Source organism: Hemiscyllium ocellatum, chromosome 24 (genome assembly GCF_020745735.1).
Source record: "Hemiscyllium ocellatum isolate sHemOce1 chromosome 24, sHemOce1.pat.X.cur, whole genome shotgun sequence".
Classification (NCBI taxonomy): domain Eukaryota; kingdom Metazoa; phylum Chordata; class Chondrichthyes; order Orectolobiformes; family Hemiscylliidae; genus Hemiscyllium; species Hemiscyllium ocellatum.
This window is the reverse complement of record NC_083424.1, coordinates 13821795-13842601: the sequence shown is the minus strand read 5'-3', so window position 1 is coordinate 13842601 and position 20807 is coordinate 13821795. Positions and strand designations below refer to the sequence as shown.

The 20807-nt window shown below is 42.3% G+C and overlaps 1 protein-coding gene across 1 annotated transcript in view; it reads right to left on the bottom strand.

Annotated features, from left to right (window-relative positions):
* The window catches only part of sgsm1a (small G protein signaling modulator 1a), a 138591-nt gene that overhangs the window by 18384 nt on the left and 99400 nt on the right, over positions 1-20807 (bottom strand). Inside the window, exons 14-19 of the mRNA XM_060844131.1 lie at positions 19374-19512; positions 17735-17799; positions 15214-15359; positions 12895-13023; positions 9622-9792; positions 5304-5375 (exon numbers count right to left, since the gene is read on the bottom strand). Of these exons, the coding sequence (XP_060700114.1) occupies positions 5304-5375; positions 9622-9792; positions 12895-13023; positions 15214-15359; positions 17735-17799; positions 19374-19512 (722 nt within the window). The remainder of the gene's footprint in view (positions 1-5303; positions 5376-9621; positions 9793-12894; positions 13024-15213; positions 15360-17734; positions 17800-19373; positions 19513-20807) is intronic.

The window sequence follows — 20807 nt, the reverse complement described above, 5'->3', positions numbered from 1 at the left end:
TGGTTTACATGAGGTGACTCTTGATGGCATTTGGGAAGGCAAGGTTTGCTGGAGCCAATTAGACCTAGCCTGAGTGGACCTCAGGAATTCACTTCATTTACTCAGAAACGAGAGTGACAAGGACCTAACTAACAATGAGCAATGTACCTGTACCTTGTGTCAACACCACAGCCTTTGCAGAGTCTGACAAGCAACAGGACATACAGTGAGTGCTTTGGGATTAACATTGATGAACAAATTGGTGTCTAATCCTGAACATAATATGTCACTATGGCTAAAGGCATTATGTAAACAACACTTTAAACCCAGCATCTTAGTTAATGCAAACATTGTTGACTTTTAATCACTATTCAGCTAATGTAAATACTTACATTTAATTATGATTTGGAGATGACGGTGTTGGACTGGGGTGAACAAAGTTAAAAATCACACAACACCAGGTTATAGCACAACAGTTTAATTGGAAGCACACTAGCTTTTGGAGCGACGCTCCTTCATCAGGTGATAGCCACTGTCCCCAGTCCCTCAACTTTCTCACCTCCTCTGCTGGAAATGCACTCAGTCTCAGATTCAGTCCCTGCGGCAACACCATAATGCAGATCACCTACCCATTCCAGCCCCAATCCTCAACTCTAAGCAGCATCCCTAATGGAGGTGGCCATGCTAAGGCTGCAGGGAGGAGGGAGGGCCTAATACAGAAAGACCTGGGCAATTGGAGAGGACACCTATAGTGGCAGTGCAGAAGGATCCTCCTCTATGGGCCATGACACCTTCAGGAAATAAGACTGAGCCCAGAAGCCATCTTGGATGTAGATGGTGGACTCACCACACGACGGGGGGGGGGGGGGTGTCTCAAAATACTGGCTCAAAAGTGGCCATCGACAGGCCAATAAATTACCTTAATTGGCTGTTATCTATGGTTGGTGGGTGAAGGAGCATCTGCTGAACTTGCCCAGGTTTCTGGCTTGACACCTTTACTTCTTGCGACCCAGGTAAAGTTCAACCCAATGAGTCTTTAGTCAGAAAATCATACTTTCTTTGTCTCTGGAAGTACATTGTCCAGTCTATTGCACTAATGTTTCCTGCATCACCAATGGTTTTGGGTGGCCTCAACAAGACTGGAAGTTAAGGGATCAATCGCTGATTTTTTGAAAATTCGGTCATAACAAAATCAATTGCTGGTTAAATGTAGAGAAAAGTATCAGTTATGACCTTCTTTTGATTTTCTCATTCTTAAGAGACATATATACCTCACAATTGCAGCTTATAGGTGAACATACATTTATCTGAGAAGTTGAATGTGTCAGAAAAACTGCTATCTAAGGCATGAAAATATAAACAGTTAAAACTCTGAAAGCCAAGCAGTCAGAAGCAAGATCAGGCTGTGGGGTTTCACTGCCGCATGGGAAACAATTGACAGCACAACTATGTTAGCATAAAGCATGAAATGGCCCTTATTGACCAAATGAATATATATGGGAGAATCTAATTTCATCCCTGGTTCAGTTTTGGCTGGCTTCCCTGTCACCACATCCCTGACCTCACACCAATTTTGACCCTAGGAAAGTAACAAGTGTGAAGCATTAAGATGGGGTTATTTTAAGAGAAAGGTGGAGCTGAGGATGATCAAATCAATCATGATCCCACTGAATGGCAGCTCAGACTTGATTGGCTGAATGGCCTACTTCTACTCCCACATCTTATGATCCTTTAGCCACCCTTCCTAGCTCAGCCCCACCATATCCAGGGTCATTAGGGCTGTCCAATAAATACTGACCCAGCTGGTGATGCCTACTCCTCATCAATGAACATAGAAATCTCTTTGGCTTAGTTTTAATACTCATTACAGTACATATTAAAAGAGCTATTTATACTAAAGCTATTGAAGTCTTTTCCAAGACAGAATCTTTGGATGTGTTCTATTTTCTTTAGATCTCTGCCCAAAGGTAAGTCTGCCTCATAGTACTGAGAGCTCGACTTGGATGGGGCAAAGTGCACCCCAGGGTTCAAATCTGTGCTGTTAGTACCAATTCATCCACACCAGCCATCCAGTGTACTGAGCCAAACCTCCCCCTGTCAGACAGCTACATTCTCTTCTGGTGTATTTTACAGTGGCATCACCAATGCAAAGGTGATGAGTTATAAGGACAAACTCGGCTCTTCGGAGGATAGGTGGATTGTACTTTATGGCATGTCCTTCACTGGTGAGAGATCAGCTCAGAAGCAAACTTCAGTTAAACTACTTCTCATGAATAAGTAAAAGGGCAGCCTGTGGTCACCCCCAACGGGGATGCACTTCAAGGGTGTATTAGGCCCCAGCTGACGCGATGGTCACACAAGGTGTGATCAGAACGTGAACAAACAGGCTAACAGCCAACTGCAAAAGCGCTTCCAATTCTTAAAGTAGTTAGACTAGGACACCCAAAATGTTGACTTCTCCACCTGCTGATGCTGCCTGGCTTGCTGTGTTCTTACAGCCTCCTGCTTGTCTACCTTGGATTCCAGCATCTGCAGTTTTTTTTGTCCCTAATTCTTAAAGTAAGCTGTAAGGCCAATAGTTTCCTGGTCAGCCAGAATCCTGTGGTAGGTACAGTGCAACAACTGCTACACATTAAAAGACTCTACATATAACTTCTTGCCACTGGCTGCAAGCTCTAAGCTCTACCAAGTACTGTTTAAAATGCTTCTGAAAGTCACTGCTGGTGATTTCTGTGTCATCTAGAACGCATGCCCAGAGGAACCCAATTCAACCTTCATTGCCTGCACTCCCCCTTCAAATCACAATTACACCTTGACACACTTTTGTCATCTACAGGTTCAATTTCTCATGGTTTTCTCACAGGCCTCCCAGTGCCAACTATCAGAAATTTCAACTTATTGAAAACTCAGTTACCCAATCAATCCACTTTCCTTTATTCGCACATCATCCCTGTCCTGACTGAGATCCTCTAATCCCTATCTTCCGAAACATTCAAGGACAAATCCTCCAATGTCTCACCCCACTCTCTGTCTGCACCATCCATCTAACATCCCTGCCATGTTATCTGGCTTCTTGACACTGATATTTTGTGCGTTCTTCAGGCACACGAATAACCTCAGAAGACCTTTGCACTTTTCTGCCTATCTGCATATCTGAAGCTGTCCAAGCCACAATATAAATATGAGTAATCTATTTCATCCCTCTCCTAACTCTCCCAATATTGGTACAAATTTAAAGAGGGCCCAAGAGCAGACAGATGGGCTTGCTCAGGTTACAAAGCAACTAAAAAGGCATTTTTGAATTCTGAGTTTACAAATAAATGGGGTAGAGTACAAGAGTCGGGAAATCATAAACTTTTATAGAAGTCTGGATCAGCTATTGTCAAAGTTTTGTGTTTTATTTGGGTACTGCACTTTATGGAGGATGTGAAGACTTTGGAGAGGATGCAGAATGATTTACAAGAATAGTTCCATTGATGGGGGATTAAAGTTTTGCGGAATAGTTCGGCTTGCTATTCCTAGACCAGAGAAGGAAAAGAGGAGATTTATTGGAAGCGTTTGCAATCATGAAGGCTTTGGACCCAGTAAATAAAGAGTAATTGTGTCCGTTGGTTGAAGGGATAACAAGTAGAAAGCACAAATATAAGGCAATTGGCTAAATAAACATAACCAAAATTAGATTAAGTACTGTTTTTACACAATTGAAATATGCTGTTTGATGGGAGATGCGCAAATTCAAAAGTTACTTTCTAAAGGGAAGTGGATAAATATTTGAAGAAGTAAAACATTACAGGGCAATGGGGAAATTGTTAAGGATTGGGAACATAGAACTCAAGCTATTCAGTTGAAGATACTCCACAGGGCTCATATAGCACCTGAACGACTCGCAAAATTTAAGGTAGGAGCATCCCCATTGTGTCCTAAATGCAAAATAGAAGTTGGCATTGTCTGTGGACATGGCATAATATAAGCAGGTATTGGGACAGAGTAATGAATGCCTTGACAGAGATCTTGGGGATTAGATCGGAGATTAGATTGGATCCAGTGTCTCTACTCTTGGGCTTTTCAGAGGGGTAGAGAACAAGAGTCAGGAAATCATAAACTTTTATAGAAGTCCGGATCAGCCATTGTCAAAGTTTTGTGTCTTATTTTGTGTACTTCACTTTATGGAGGATGTGAAAACTTTGGAGAGGATGCAGAATGATTTACAAAAATAGTTCCATTGATGGGGGATTAAAGTTTGCGGAACAGTTCGGCTTGCTATTCCTAGACCACGGGAGAAAACTATTTTCCATTCTCTCCTTTTATAAAAGGAAAAATACTTTAGTGAATTGGGCAGCTGAAGGCCCTCCAGGACTTTCGAACTGGCACAGGTTAATCATGGAATATATCCCCTTGACTTCCTCACAAATATGTGCACCAAAAAACTGAACTATTCTATAAAATATGGCAGCCCTTTTTGAACTATATTGACACAGATATTTCGGCCATACTGTCCAGGGCTTTTGTCTGGCTGTGGTAGTGGTTCTGGCTGGCCCAGGGACCCCCAGGAGGAGGAATCCCATATTAATACAGGTTTCATTATGACTTGATGTAAATCTATTTTGAGCATGTACTTAGTTATTTAATTATTCTGTTGTTTACTATTAGTAATGTACGATATCCTATTTTATGTTTGTAGGATAGATCAGTAGTTAGTTGGGTTTTTCTCTTTTTTTGTTTCGGTTATTATTTATTTCTTTTCTTTTTTCTCATTTATTTAATTTTACACTGGTGTGTATACTTGTTTGTAGTACTTTTGTAATTTTTGAAAAAAAAAAGTCTTTAAAAATTTCCTTTTTTCAGTAAAAATACCTTTTTAAAAAAAAGGATTGGGAACAACCAAATTGTTCTTCAAAGGAGCTGACAACCTGGACGCACCAAATGGTGTCTTTCTGCACCAAACTATTCCATGATTCACAATCAGTGCTCAGCAGATGTCACCTTTATTCAACTTATCTATTTTAATTTTTTAAAAATCTCTCTCCATGTGTACAAAATGCTTAGAGTCAGCTCCTATGCTAAAGACAAATTGGCCTTGCTGTTGAAATACAGACAAGGGCTGCATCATCCAATCCATTCTGTGGCTGAGTGGTATTCTGTCACCACTGAAGAGAATGCTTATCATTGCAAACTGTAGGCAATGTGATATACTCCAGGTTGAGACTGCTAGTGCATCCATTTCCTCCTGCTGCCACCACTGTTTGTATCAGCTTAGCAGCAAAAACATTAAATGACAATAGAGACACCTGCAAACAGGATTTTAGAGAAAGGCTGGAACCTACTTGTGTACTTGTACTGGAATCACTCTGCAGACGCAAATGGTTCTGACTGTCTGAGCCGCAACTCTGTGAAGACTGGAAAAGGAGAGCAGAGACACTTAGAGAAGTGAAGGGAAGAGAAACTGCACAATGAAACATTAAAACATCAGGTTTTTTTGCAATTTTCTTGCTATTTAGTAGATAGATGTTTTAAAAATACTAGTTAAGTTGTCTGAAATTGGTACTAGCAACCTCTGTCCTTTGCAAGATGTGAATGTCTGCATTTCTGAGTTTATTTTAAAAGGAATGAGAAGCATAAAATAAAGACAATTTCAATGAGATCTGTTCCTTTGCACCATTTCAAATCTTGCTGCCCATCTAACAGTCCAACTATACTTTCAGTGAACCACGCCCTGTCTGTGATCTTTATCATTGTGATATTTCATGGTCTCAAGCTCTTAGCTACACAGCAGAACCAGCATTTGAGGGAATCTGACTGGGCTGTTGTAACTAACTGAAGACTATCAAGGGTCACTCCATTTAGATTGTCGAGAGGGGAGTTTTCATTACATCAGTCTGCTCTGAACTGAAAAGTCAGCTCTTCAAAATGGAAGAGGGTGGGTACTAAGTCACTGCACCATATTTTTCTACTGCTATTCAACTTAAACCCCAAATGAAGAAATCTTGTGTTTATGAGGTTAAATGTTTCACTTTGCTGATTTCAAAAAGTGAAGTAGCTTTCTGCTGGAAATGGGAAGAGCAGCCAGTGGTCAAACATCAACTATTTTCATTCTTTCACAAGGGGGCAACTACCCACGTCTGGGCTAGCATTAACTGCCAATCCCAGTTGCCTTGGAGAAGGTGGTGGTGAGTTTCTTGAATTGCCACAATCTGTAAGTAGACCCATAATGCCATAATGGAGGGAGTTGATCCAGTGACAGTGGAGGATAGCAGTATCCTTCCAAGTCAGGATAGTGAGTAGCTTGGAATAGAACTTGCAGGTGGAGGCGTTCTTATGTATCTGCTGCTCTTCTTCTTCTGGTTGGTTAAGGTTGTGAATTTGGAAGGTCCTGTCAAAGAAGCTTTGGTGAGCTGCTGCAGTGGTTCAAGAAGGTAGCTCATCACCACCTTCTTTAGGGCAATTTGAGATGGGCAACAAATACTGGTCCAGCCATCAACATCCAGATCCTTGAGCTCAGCAAGGGCATGCCAGTGATTACTTTTGACAGGAGCCCTAGTCCTAACCTTTTGTGCTTTGCAAATTTCTCTACTTCTGAGTCCCACTTCCTTCAAAGACTTACCTTAACTTTCTTAAATATTACATATTCCCTGCTCAGGTTGTACAGTTCACAGCCTCTCAGTAATAAGATTTCTCCTGCTCTCTATCCCAAAGCTTTTATATTTAATCTAACATCTATGGTTTCTTGGTATAGACTCATCAATTATTGGGGACTGTCTGTTCTTGTTTATTCTGTTCCATCGCTTCATCATTTAAAAGTTTCCATCAAATTGTCTTTAAACTCCTCAGTTCTAATGAAGAAAGTATTTTTCATGACAGAGAGCATTAAGATCAATGCCATGAGCAAGTCTATACCTGTACCTATTTCTGGTGACCACTGAGATAAGAAGCTGCCACATCAGTTTATGTTACAGTGCTGGTGCTTAATATTAAGTGGGTGGGGAGGGCGGCAGGGCGGGAAGAGCCCGCAGAGAAAGATTGCTGGGGAGGGATAGTACTGCTCCAATTTGGTAATGGGAATCACTAGGAGCAGCAACATGAGGTTCCGAATGAAGATTGGATAGGAAGTCAGTAAGGAGGAAGAAGAAATAAGAACAGAAAATGCTGGGAAAAGATGTTATTTATGCTGTTGATGGCGGTCAGGGTTGGTGGTGGGGGAGTAATTAGAATACATGAACATAGTGCCGACAGAAAAGAAAAGGCGGGGCAAACAACAGGCATAACGATGATCAAACAGAGACAGTACCAGTGAAAAATACGACTGGTTGAAAATACGTTGGCTGTGCTGAGAGCAAAGTCGAGAATATGGTGCTAGAAAAGCACAGCAGGTCAGGCAGCATCCAAGAAGGAGGAGAATCAACATTTTGGGTATAAGCCATTCATCAGGAAAAAGATAACATTCCTGATGAAGGGCTTGTGCCCGAAACGTCAATTCTCCTGTTCCTCGGATGCTACCTGGCCTGATGCGCTTTTCCAGCACCACACTCTCGACTCTGACCTCCAGCATCTGCAGTCCTCACTTTCTCATGTGCAGACAGCAACCCATGCAAAACAGAACCTTGGTTTGTGAGTGCGTATAATAAACTTGAAGGAAGGTGCTCATGCTCTGAAATTGTTAAACTCAATGTTGAGTCCTGAAGGCTGACAGGTAACCAGACAGAAGACTCAACGGGCCAAAGGACCTCTTCTTTACTGTTTTTTGCTATGATTCTAAGATGAGGTGTTGTTTCCCCAGCTTTTGTTGTGCTTCGCAAGGGCACTGCAGCAAGCCTGAGACAGAAATGTTGGCATGGGAACATGCTAGTGTGTCAAAGTGGCAGGCAACTTGAAGCTCAGAATCATTTTTTTATGGAGTTACACCTTCTGCAAATACATGGGAAGGTGCCGTGAAGGCGGAGAGGCATTGGGAATGCTTACAAGGAATTGGAGAAGAATGTGTGTCTGGTGGTAGCATTCCACTGGTGGTGACGGAAACGGCGATTTATAATCCCTTGGATGCAGAGGCTGATGGGGTGGGAACTGAGGACCAGAGGGACCCAACTGCTGTTGTGGGAGGGAAAAGTGAGGGTGAGGGCCGAAGTGCAGGAAGTAGGTTGGACACAGCTCAGGGCCCTTTCAACCACAGTGTCAGGGAATCCTTGATTGAGGAAAAACGCAGACATTTCTGATGGAGACGGAGAAACTGGGAGGATGAGATGGAGTCTTTATGTGAAGCAGTGTGTGATAATGTACAGTCAAGGTAACTTTAGGAGTCAGTGGGCTTGCTGCAATTTTCAGTGGCTAGCCTGTCCACAGAAATGGAAACTGAGATGTCGAGGAAGGAAAGGGAGGAGTAAGAGATAGACCATATGAAGGTGAGAACATGGTGGAAACTGGAAATGAAATTGACAAATTTTTCTAAGTCTGGATGAGAGAGGGAAGCAGCACCGATGATGCTATCAATGTACTGGAGAAAGAGTTGTGGAGAGGGACCCGAATGTTCTACGTATCCCACAAAGAGACAGGCATGATAGGGGCCCATGCAGGTACCCATTACCACATCTTTGACCTAAAGAAAGTGAGGGGAGTTAAAGGAGAAGATCTTTAAAATGAGGTCAAGCTCAGCCTGGTGGTTTAGCCTTGTGGAAGCCTGAAGTGACCATTCTTCCCATGCAAACCGGACATCGAGACTTGGCGGGCTGTAAGCAATGGAAGGCATTACAGTGAGGGCAAATTTATTCCCACCCAAAGAATCATGTTCCAGCTACTAGAATATGTTCAGGAATAGGAATTCCCACTATTCTCTAACCCTGATAGCTTCTGAAGAAGGGTCACCTGACTCACAACGTTAACTCTGCTTTCTCTCCGCCCAGATGCTGCCAGACCCTACTGAGTTTCTCCAGCAATTTCTGCTTTTGATTACAGCTTCCAGTAATTGAGCTTAACTAACTTACCTCGAACATCAACATTTCCCAAAATAGTATTCTGTCATTCATTTACTTGCAGGTTTACTCTCATACTCATGTCCCCACTTAATCAACATTTTGGTTCCTCTTATCTGAATTCTAAATTGCTCCCAGTCCTCATGTTTGCTACTTTTTCTAGCAATTTTATATGGAACCTCTTTGGTTCTAATACTACGCTTAATTTATTTTGTTGGCTAGGATTAGGCCATTTTTTAAAATTGTGTCCTTTGGCCTGAAAGTGTTGAAATATATGCATTTGTTCCATAAGTAATAATTATTGCCAATACACTATCACACCTTTCAATGAAGTCGCCCATTTTTTGTAGCCAATCCACCTCTCATACTTTTGTCATTTCCTCTGGTTAGATTTAGGATCTTAGATTCAGATTGGACTTCATTTTCTCTCCTAATGAAGAATCCTATCAAGCTTCCGTCACTTTCTCCTGAAGGATCTCTCAGAACAAGATTATTAATTGCCTCCTTCTCACTGCACAAACCCAAATCTAGGATAGCTTGTTCTTTAGTTGGTTCCTCGATTATTTGTTTTAGCTACATTAAAGATGACACATAAATGTAACTTGCTATTGTTATAACACAGTTGTCTGTGGCCCTTTCCTCATTTATTCAAGCCCCATGTACCTCTCATGCTGACCCTCACCTCATTGCTTACTGTTGAGTCTCGGTGCATCTGAGTGTCCAGGCTGACTGCGGAAGAGCACTTGGCTAACGCTGCCGCATGTGACTCTCTCTCCCGCTGACGGACGACTGCTTCACAGGCCATCCACTCACCCATGGTCTGCTCATAGCTGGTTCGAATCTTATCATCAACCTGAGGTTGAAAGGGAACAGGAATGGTCTTGAACAAAACTGGCAGGTGCTGCAGTACATACAGTACAGACATAAATTCATTTGATTCTACAGGTGCTATCAACCCAGCGTTTGATACTCCGAGCCTGGCTTTCCACTGGCAAATGCTGCAAAGCTATCATGTGGGCCCTGTTGGAAGCCATTCCTATTCTGATTGAGCACACCTACTTTCTGCCAGTGGTTTCTGAGGTTTAGTGAGGAAACTTCCCAGCTTAAGACCCTGGCACCTACTGCCAATACTGCAGTGTAGAAACTCAGGGATAGGAAAAAGTCCAATAGTGGGCAACTCAACCACAGTGGAAACCTCTTATTAAAGTTTAAATTCAAGAAAAGTAATGCTTCAAGTATCAACAAGATTAAAATTATTTGACTTTGAATATCTAAATCCAGTGTGCAGACTCCATTTAATGTTTTGAGCAAGGGGATTGAGTGGGGTGGTGAAGGGATGCAGTAAGGGGTTGGTGGAAGCCAATATGCTCAATGGCTTTGAAGGAAAATTGGGTTGGTTCTTGAGGAACTGAACCCTTCAAGGCTTTGGGAAGAGAGTGAAGGAATGGGACTAGATTGCACTACAGCACATTGACATGTTCTCAATGGGTTGAATGGTCTGTGCTACAATAACACTATGACCAGAAGCATGTTTTAGACTGTCTTCTACTTGTTAGCACTGCAACACAGGAGTTAGTTATGATGCCTTTGTTTCAAATTTAAAATTATCATCCTTCTGTTCCAATATTTCAATAGTCTCATCCCTTCACATCTCTAATTTCCTCTAGTCCTAGAACCTTTCAAGTATCCAGCCTAGGTAAAAACAAGGGCTGCAGATGCTGAAAACCAGATTCTAGATTAGAGTGGTGCTGGAAAAGCACAGCATCCGAGGAGTAGGAGATGCTGCCTAAACTGCTGTGCTTTTCCAGCACCATTCTAATCAAGTATCCAGCTTTCCTTGGCTTCTTGCACTTCATCCCAGCATTGCTGGCCACGTCATGAGTTGTATCAGCCCCGAATTCCCTGCTTTTACCTCTCGGACTGTCTCTCGTCAAAGGACATGTTTTAAAACATTTAGCCGAGCATACTCAAAGGCCAAATGGCTTAATTGTGTTCCTATGTCTTATAGTATATTGCAATGTTCAGAGGGCAGGAAGAGAGAGATCGTGAACTATTACTTGTTATTTAAGATTATGTTCCCTTGCTTAAATTCTTTGTAAAATGCACTCTTGCCAATTTTTAAAATGACTGCTAACATACAATAACCAAATTGACTTCTTCCAGAAATGTCCAATAATTACCAGGACTAAAGCGAACATGTCATTCCTGGGATGTGATACTCCTTACATAGTATGAACATTTCAACCAATCCAGCAAAAAGGACAAGTACAAAAGATATCATCCTCAGTTCTGGCCAATGGAGATCATCAAAACCCTTTATCCTAGACTTAGTGTAAATGACTCCACAGTTATCTGCTGTAAAATAAACAATGGCTGCTGAAGAGGTGACATCAAAATCCACATCTTTAATTGAGTGTCTCAATTCCAACTCCACTCACGTGATTGAAACTGGTAGCTTATTTGAATCATCTTTAACTTTGGCTTCTGTTCATCAGTTTGCTTGTTTTACCTGAAGAGTAAGCCACTCCAAGCTACCGAAAAACTTGCCTCTGATTTCAATATCACTCATATATCTGATTCTTGTAAAGAAACCAGTGCTTTGCCTGCAAAGTGAACCAATTCCCAGCTCATAACTCACTTGCCTCATCAGTAATTTGACAGAGTCTGAGGTCCAATAAGAGGGATTTCTGCAGACTGTACAGCCAATTGAAAGAAATTCAACTGGATAATCACTAACTGAATTGTCTAATTCATGCAAACTAGCTCTGATAGCTTTGATTTGAAGCGCTTTGTAATTTGTAACTTCTTTCCTTTCCTGTTTCTTTTCTGTCTTTTTGTATGCATATGTGTGTGTGTGAATGTGGGTGCGAACCATTCCCCCAAGGTTTTGAATGCAATAATAAACCCTACTTTGTTTTCACTCAAAGCAATTTGCTATGGATAATTTTGAAAATTGGACTTCACAAACAAAAATCTTGACAAACACACCAAAGCATATTATTTTAAAAGGGAAATGAGAAATCAGAAAAGGAACTTTAAAATCACCCGCTTTTATGGGCAGGAGAGAACAGTGAAAACCATCTCTCCCTCTTATCTGTGTCAATACCCTTGCGCGGCATTAATACTTACCTGGTCATGCTCGTATGCAGAGCCTTGGGACACTTCACTACATTAAAGGCACTAACCAAATGCAGACTGTTGATGTTTGCTGGAACTAGTGATGCACTGACTGCACTGAGCCCATTGTATTGGGCCAACTTGTACAGATGGTATAACTAAGTATCTTTATAATCCTAATATGAATGAATCTGGATAATGTTTGAAGGTTTTGCAACCCACCAGAGTGAGCTTTAAACTAGACCGTGTTAAGGCTCCCTCTCCATTACATGCTAATGAAATATCAATCATTGGCTTGTTTCCCTGAAGTCATTTTATCAGTTTGTCAAGTAAAGTCCATATCAGGCCATTTTGCTGCATTAAAGGCACGTTCTAAACGTAAGCTGCTGTTGTTGCTTGCTAGGAGCAGTATATTGTCCCTGAGCATTGCTGCTGTCTTGAGCTAGTCTTGTGTGTTTTGGATGTAATGTATGAGGGAGCTTTAAGCTCTTCCCCAGACTTACTCCTCCTGAAACTCAGGAAGATCCTGATCAAAGGTAATTGCTTTCAGTTTTGAGATTGAGGAAAGGACCTATATAAAGCGAACAAATTGAAAGCAGAATTATTCAGGGATGGGCACCAACAATATCTGAACCACAAGGAAATCATATTAGGATATAAATAAATCAGGATAATTCATGATGTACTTAGTCTAATCCAAAATAGTCTTTGAAAATACAGGAGGAGGATCAAAAATAATCTTTGAAAGAACAGGAGGAGGATGGAAGGACTGCCCCTTAAAATCTTTTATTTCTAATGTTACACTGACAAAATAGTAGGGCATTTTTGAGTTACTAACCTCCTTTCTTTCAACCTCAGTCATTCCAAACTGATAGTGTCCCAGGAGAAATGGCCACACCTCCTTCCGAATCTCCATTTCAATCCCACCATAGTAAATGAGACGCAAGAGTTCCTGTTCTTCATAGCTCTGCAGTTGTATTTACAAAAATTGTGACAGTTGTAGCAAAAATGACAATCAACTTTCACCATTTGGTTTTAATATCTGAGGCAAATTTTAGCATTTGCTTTGAATAACAAAGGAGACATCAACTTCATCGTATACCAAGGATTCTGAAAGCTCTTCTTTGCCCTGTCTCTCAACTTGAAAGTAAGTGCTTAGAGAAAAAAAAATCACTGTCACCAATAAATCAAGGTTATCTGTGAGCTCTGCCATTTCTGAGGAAACAGGAAAACAGCTGTTAACAACAGCAACAATAGGTTGAGGGAAGCAGGGGGGAAGGAGTGATGTTATAACTAGACTTATTAATTCAGATACCTAGGTGAGATGGTGGAACTTGAATTCAATAAAAAATCCAGAATTAAGAATCTAATAATGACCATGGAACAATTATCACCTTGTTCAATAATATCCTTTAGCGAAGAAAATTGTTGTCTTGTCTGGTCTGGCCAACATGTGACCCCTCAGCCACAGCAATGTGGCTGACTCTGGGCGGATGGTGACTCAGTGGTGATCACTGCTGTCTCACAGCGCCAGGGACCCGGGTTTGATTTCAGCCTCAGGTGACTGTCTGTGTGGAGTTTGCACATTCTCCCCGTGTCTGCGGGACTCCCATGCCTCAACCGGATTCTCCAGTTTCCTCCCACAGCCCAAAGATGTGCAGGTCAGGTGTTTTGGTCATGTGCTAACCACTGTGCCACCGTGCCGCCCACAAATGTTGAATATAGCATTTTCTGATTTTTATTGTACTAAAAACCACTCTTTCGATTCAAGAAAATCTTGATCTTGACTCTACAATTTGATCTGGTTAACTTAAACTAAGTGTGATAGATATATGTTAAAACCTAAAAATATTTGTTGGACAGAGCAAGGGAAGTGTTTAAAATGTGAGGAGCCAATCACCACTCCTCACTTGATTGTACCAAATTTAATAAGCAATTCTAATGACATGGTGACCGTATATTTAGAGCAGAGAGTCATTCATTGCCTAATGTTGAAATTATTTTCTCTTCTTCTCCAGGTTGAGCACCTCCTGCTTTAAGACAATTCCGAAGTGGCTCAGTGGTTAGCACTGCAGCTTCACAGTGTCAGGGACCCGGGTTCATTTCCAGCCTCGGGCGACTGTCTGTGTGGAGTTTGCACATTCTTCCTATGTCTGTGTGGATTTCTTTCCACAATCCAAAAGATGTGCAGGTCAGGTGAATTGGCCATTCTAAATTGCCCCCATAGTGTTAGGTGCATTAGTCAGAGAGAAATGGGTCTGGGTGGATTACTCTTTGGGGGATCGGTGTGGACTTGTTGGGCTAAATGGCCTGTTTCCACGCCGGAGGGAATCTAATCTAATCACCCAACTCAATTCCCCAAACGGTGAATCATACGCAGTGTCTTTAATCACATGAAATTACGCAGATCTACAGTGTGATATGCGCCATTAGTCTTAACTGGACTGTGTTCATTACAATCTTCCTCCCACTCTTCCTCATCTCACTGAAGTTTCACTGTCAAAACTTCTGTTCTTTTCTCCTTATGTATGCCTATCAATTACTTCACGAATGAAGGAGTCAAAGGGCATGGGTGTGCAGGCCTGGTACTGGAGTTGATGCCATAGTCAGATCATCATTATCTTGTCAAAGGGCAGAATGGCCTACCCCTACTCCGAATCTACATTGTGAATCTAGATTCTTGGATGAATACCTTTAACAATTTTATGGTGTCACAGTTGAGCCTGAAGCTATCTTGGCCTCATGTTCACATGTTTCCTTCAGGAGTGAATGAAGGGGAAGTGTAACCCTGACTGTACTCTCCAAGGTTCAGTAATACCGAATCACAAAGACAGCACTTGGACAATGCCCAGTGTTAGTGTAACTGTGACAATGTGGGTGTCAACGTCTATTGTTCCTCAGAGAGTTAGAGAGAAGGTGTCAGCTTTGACTCCTGCATACCTGGAGTAACATTGACCTCAGGGGGGAATGAAAATAAAGGATTGAATTTCCCATTGCCAGCCACAGATAGTTCCTCCATTTATGTAGTGACAGGTATTTGCACAGATACCTTTACAGAGAGACAATCAGTCTCATCTAGGTCTTACAGCTCCCAGGGATGGCCACACTGCCCTCTGACCTGCTCTGCTCAACAGTCAAGACTTGTTTCCCTACGCACCGTTTTGTCCTCCAGGTAGGTTTGCCAGATCTCTTTCGTCAGGCCGCAGTCTGCGTTAGCCAATGTGGCCGGGCAGATGATGGTATGGTTGACAAGTGCGGAGAGGTGGGTCCTGACGGTGGACAGATGCCTGCAGTAGGCAAGCCCTGGGAAGCAAAGGAATGCATGCATGAAGAGAGAGCCAATGTCACATCACAAACCCTACCTGCTGAAACTCTTCAGAGGTGATACTGTCTGAATTCACTGCTCAAAGCCCAACATGCTCCCAGAAACAAAAGCCCAGCTAAAGAAATGTTTTGGTTTCTCCTGAATGGAGGAGATCCCGCATGCCCCCATATCTTCTCAAGTCCCCATAACTGTATCGAAGCAGAAAATTTACAGGTTAGAATTTACAAGGAGGGGCTCCCATGCCTCAACCTCAGGTGCAGCCTTGACTTAGATAGCTTGCCCTCTTCCAAATGTTTAGGTGCTAGCTATTTAGTTTATGAGCCTCCAGGAAGAGGTCCCACCTCATAGTACTGGCAGCTACAGGCTAGCACTCTGTGCACTAGCAACACTGAGCAGGATCGATGTCCACTATGGATATTGCAACTGAGCCAAGCCATGGCATTTAGCAAAGGATACTGAGCACTCAGGCAAGTCCAGGACCTCACTAGGAGAATAAAGCTTATGCCTAAACAATTGATTCTCCTAGTCCTCGGATGCTGCTTGACCTGCTGTGTTTTTCCAGCACCACACTCTTGACTCAGGATCTCACTAGGACCAAGCTAACGGGTGCCAAAAAGAGGGGATTCTATGGTGGCAGACATCTTGGAAAGGACTGGGTGCAGTGTGGATTTGAAGAGATGGGACGAGGTTCTAATTGGCATTGGGTGAAGGAGGTAAGTGTTTAATCACTGAGCAGCTGGTACAACAGATTTCAGGGTTAAATCCTCCTGGCTGCATAACGGGCGTCTCCCAGCCTGTTATATAGGACTGGCAGGTGGGAATGAGGCCATGAACGGGACAAAAAAAAACTGCCTTCTTTCAGGCCTCAAATTAACTACAGGTGGACAACTCATCTAATGTCTCTCCAACCACCCATACAATTGATGCTATGTATCCTAATTTACCAGTCTGCCTGATAGTTTTCCCACCCAAGGGTATCTTGTGCATTGCAGGTCCATGATCTAAAGCTATATCAGTGCACAGTCGGTTCTGATATAATGCGATAATTCGGTTCTCATGCGATCTTGCTTTATAAGAAAATCATGCAACAGCCACACCATTTAAACTAATGGTTAGAGACAAAAAACTGTAAATGTTGGAATCCAAAGTAGACAGGCAGGAGGCTGGAAGAACACAGCAAGCCAGACCAGAATCCTGATGTTGCTTGGCTTGCTGTGCTTTTCTGGCCCCCTCCCCATTTAAGCTGGAATCGCATTATAGCCAATACAGAGAAGGAAAGTTTGTGTGTTCCTCAAATAATGGTCTAAATTCTTTAATCGCATTAAGCCAATTCATGTTGAAGAAACATGTACTATAGCAGAACTGATTGTACAAGCACGTCCCATTTTCCTCACAACCATGGGATCAGATGCAGTGTTGGCTTCACACCCAACCGATATTTGAAAAATGTACCATTCCAGCCAAAAACAATCACTTTTTCTCACATGAATTATCAATATCAATAATTATGATATAATAAATGATTATCACACCTAGATTACCATAAACAGTTTTGGTCTTCTTAGTGGAGGAAGAATATATTGGCATTGAAGAGAGTTCAGAGAACGCTCACTAGGTTGATTCCAGGTCTGGATGGATTATCTGATAGGGACAGGTTAAGTTGGCTTGTACTCATTGAGAATTTAAAACAATGAGAAGTGACCTTATTGAAATATACAAGATACTTAGGGAGCTTGACAGGTTAGAACCGAGAAGTTGTTTCTGCTTGTGAGAGAGTCTAGGACCAGAGGGTGCAGGCTCAAAGAAGGGGGTAACCAACGTAAGACAGAGGTAAGAAGGAATTTCTTATCTCAGAGGTAGTGAATCTGTGGAATTCTTTATAACAGGGGACTGTCAAGGTTGCCTCATTTAGTATATACAAGGTTGGAAGACAGATTTGTAATCAGTAAGGGAATCGAGGGTTATGGGGAAAGGCAGGAAGGTGAAGTTGAGGGTTATCAAATCAGCCACGCTCTCACTGAATGGTGGAGCAGGCTAGATCAGCTGAAAGGTCTATTAACAGGGCTGTGCTCCTCCCAGAAGTGTATATGGTTCAGGTGGATAAGGAGTAGGTTTGGTGATGCTCATGGCATCACAATGGGGAAGGCTGGTCAGAGCAATCAGCCCTTTCTATGCAGACATTCAGGAGCTTGTCATTCAAGTTATACATGCTTATATTTAGGTATTCTCCTTAATGAATTGGCCAAAGAATGCCAAAATGTAACACAGCTTGTTTTCTGTCACAAAGCACTATAGATAGAAGCATACTGCTCAGGTAAATGCCCATATCCAGGCTGATCTTCCTCATACATACATCCATAGAATGCCCTCGAGAGGATCTGGTACTTCATGTTGTCACACAGCATCTTCAGTGGTGCCCTGGAAGAGACAGGTCACAGTAACACTGATACTGGAAACAATACTGGGGACATCCCCTTGGCAAATGGTCTATGTGGTTTATGTAATCAGGCCAGTCACTGAGCAATAATCAGTCACAATGTCAGGAGCTTTCTGAACAACGGTGTGACCCGCACCCATCCCTCGATTACCCATCTCCCTCAGACTCTCATCCCCTCTCAGTGACCTCCACCCCTCCCTCAGGTACCCTCCTCCTTCAAAGCCCAATCCCCACCCCCATTATCCGGTTCTCCCTCAGACTACCACCAGTTCCTCAGACACTAACTCTCTCCCTCAGGCCCCCTCCCTCTATCTCAGACTTCCCCAATTCAAATCCCACCCCTTCGTCAGACCTCTACTCTCTCCCTCAGATCCCCATCTCCACCTCTGACACCACCGCTCCCTCAGATCCCAGCCCTCCCCCAGACCCCAGCCCTGACTTTAGCATCCATTCGAGTAGTAGCTATTATCTTATTTCAACATCTCATCAGAGAACCAACACCTTTCACACTGAAACACTCCGGCAGCATTGCACTGTATTGTCAGCCTGGACTTTTGAGCTCAGGCTCTGGAGTGTCTACAATGTGCAGACTTTTTCATTTTAGTTCATGAAAATTTCCATGCTGAATACAATGGGATGTTACAGGTTAACAGACTGTCAATGGCAGAGATCTAGCATTACAACAGACACCTAAGATGCAAAGCCTCAAGCAAAGTAAACACTGATTCAAGGGTTAAACTGAATTTGAGAATGTGTCCCTCTACACAATCTGAATTTTAAGAAGCTCAGGGAAATAGCAGTCATTCCTGATGAAGCCCTTAGGCTTGATATGTCAACTCTCCTGCTCCTTGGATGCTGCCTGACCTCCTGTGCTTTTCCAGCATCACACTTTTATTAACTAAGGGAATAGCAGAGCCTTAATCCATGAAGTACAGGAAGAGAGGAGCAGGAAAAAGGCGTTTTCACTTCTGCTACAGATGAGATGCAACTTGCTCCAACATGGGTGCTGAGTGCTCTCCTGAGGAGAGGATTTATAAAAAAAATTCACTTTAACACCAAAGACACTTGAATAAAATTCCAGAACACTTACCTGTTATGATGTTATTCAACCCAAAGACCATAAGACAATTGGAATCTCATTCTTTAGTGCCTTTTAGTAACTGGTCTGACCTACATGTGATTCCAGATCTACAATGTTTTAGAGTTCTGGAAGAAGTCATTTTGAACTTGAAATGTTTCTCAACTCTGTTTCTCTCTCCACAGATGGTGCCAGACCTGCTGAGTTTCTCCAGCATTTCTTGCTTTTATACTATGCAATGCAGTTGACTCTTCGATGCCCTCTAGCAAGACTCTGCATTATCCTAAACATCTAAACCCAGCAGCAGTTTGAGAAAGTGACTCTCCACCAGCTTCTCAAGAATCAATAGAGATAGACACTAGCCCGGTCAGCAATATTTATCTCTCGTGAATGTTGATTCCCCCAGGGCCCAATAGAACACTTTGGCAAACTTGACTGATTGGTGGTGACCCTGCTCTCCTGCATACTCGGTCTTACCTCTCGTGGTTGCAACCATTGGAAGGCCCACCGTCAGATGAGCCACTCTGTGAGCATGAGGAGCAGGAGGACTTGCGTGCATTTGGCTGCCACATGAGGGGGATTCCACCCCCTTGAACATCCATCAGATCCTGGGGAACTGCAGCAAGATCCAGGAAACCAAAACATAAATGTTTTACTAGCAAGCTCCAGAAAGGCAACAAAAAAAAAGCACACTGGGAGGAGGGTGCAAGCACCAAGCTGAAAGAGGAGCTATGAGAATGATTTTTGAGATTAATAGAATTAAAATGATGATGAAAGGTCAAATGGATGAAACTTGTATTGCTTTGAGTTTAAAAGATAAAAGTAATCAAGATGTTAAAAGGATTTGGTTGAGAGAAACAATGTCCCCTGTGAGTAGAATCCAGTAGATGGAAGGTGGATGTTCAGCCATGATCATAATAAATGACAGAATGGGTTTGAAGGTGCTTATATTCGAATGGAGAGAAAAGTATAGCTTTCCAATTTGAGCTTGGCCATTCAAGGCTATTGTTAGGAAGCAATTCTTCATATAATAGGTAGTGGAAGTCTTGGATTTTCCCAATTAACAGTTTCAAGGTTTATTGTTGATCTACTTATTTTAGGCATGAAAGGAATTAAGACAGATAAATGAATTTAGGATAGAGATCAGACTGAACCAAATAGGAAAATTGACTTGAGGGGCTGAATGGCCTTCACCTACTCCGTCACTCCTGAGTGAAGTGCATTAAGCTCTGTAATTGGTGTAGATGTAACCTCTCTTTCAACGGTTTTCATGACATATTCAATGGTCAACATCAATCTTTTGTAACAGCATTGATAGCAACAAATTATAACAACAGCCTCAGCATCTGGCTGTACAAGTCTGGAATATGGGAAGGTACGCCAAAAGTCAGCAAAAAGGACAGGACCAAACAACTTAATTTGAGATTTAAATTGGCCAAAAAAAGATTCCACAGTTTTGTTTGAGTGAAATAGATACATGCTAGACATAAACAGCTCAGGCGATTGTCTATGTGGAATTTGCACATTCTCCCAGAATCTGCATGGATTTTCACCGGGTGCTTTGGTTTCCTCCCACAATCCAAAGATGTGTAGGTTAGGTGAACTGGCCATTCTAAATTGCCCTTAGTGTTCAGGGATGTGTAGGTTAGGTGCATGAGTTAGGAGTAAATATAGGGTAATGGGTTAGGGGAATGAGTCTAGGTGGGTTACTTTACGGAGGGTCGGTGTGGACTTGTTGAGCCAAACGGCCTGTTTCCACCCTGAAGGGATTCTATGATTCTATGATATCTTCAATTCAAAACCACCAAGTCAAATTAAAAATCCACCTCCCCGATGCTCTTCAAGTTGATCTTGTAATTGATTCAGAACTTGCTCAGTAATAAAGTGACAATGTTCAATCTCCAGTTCAGT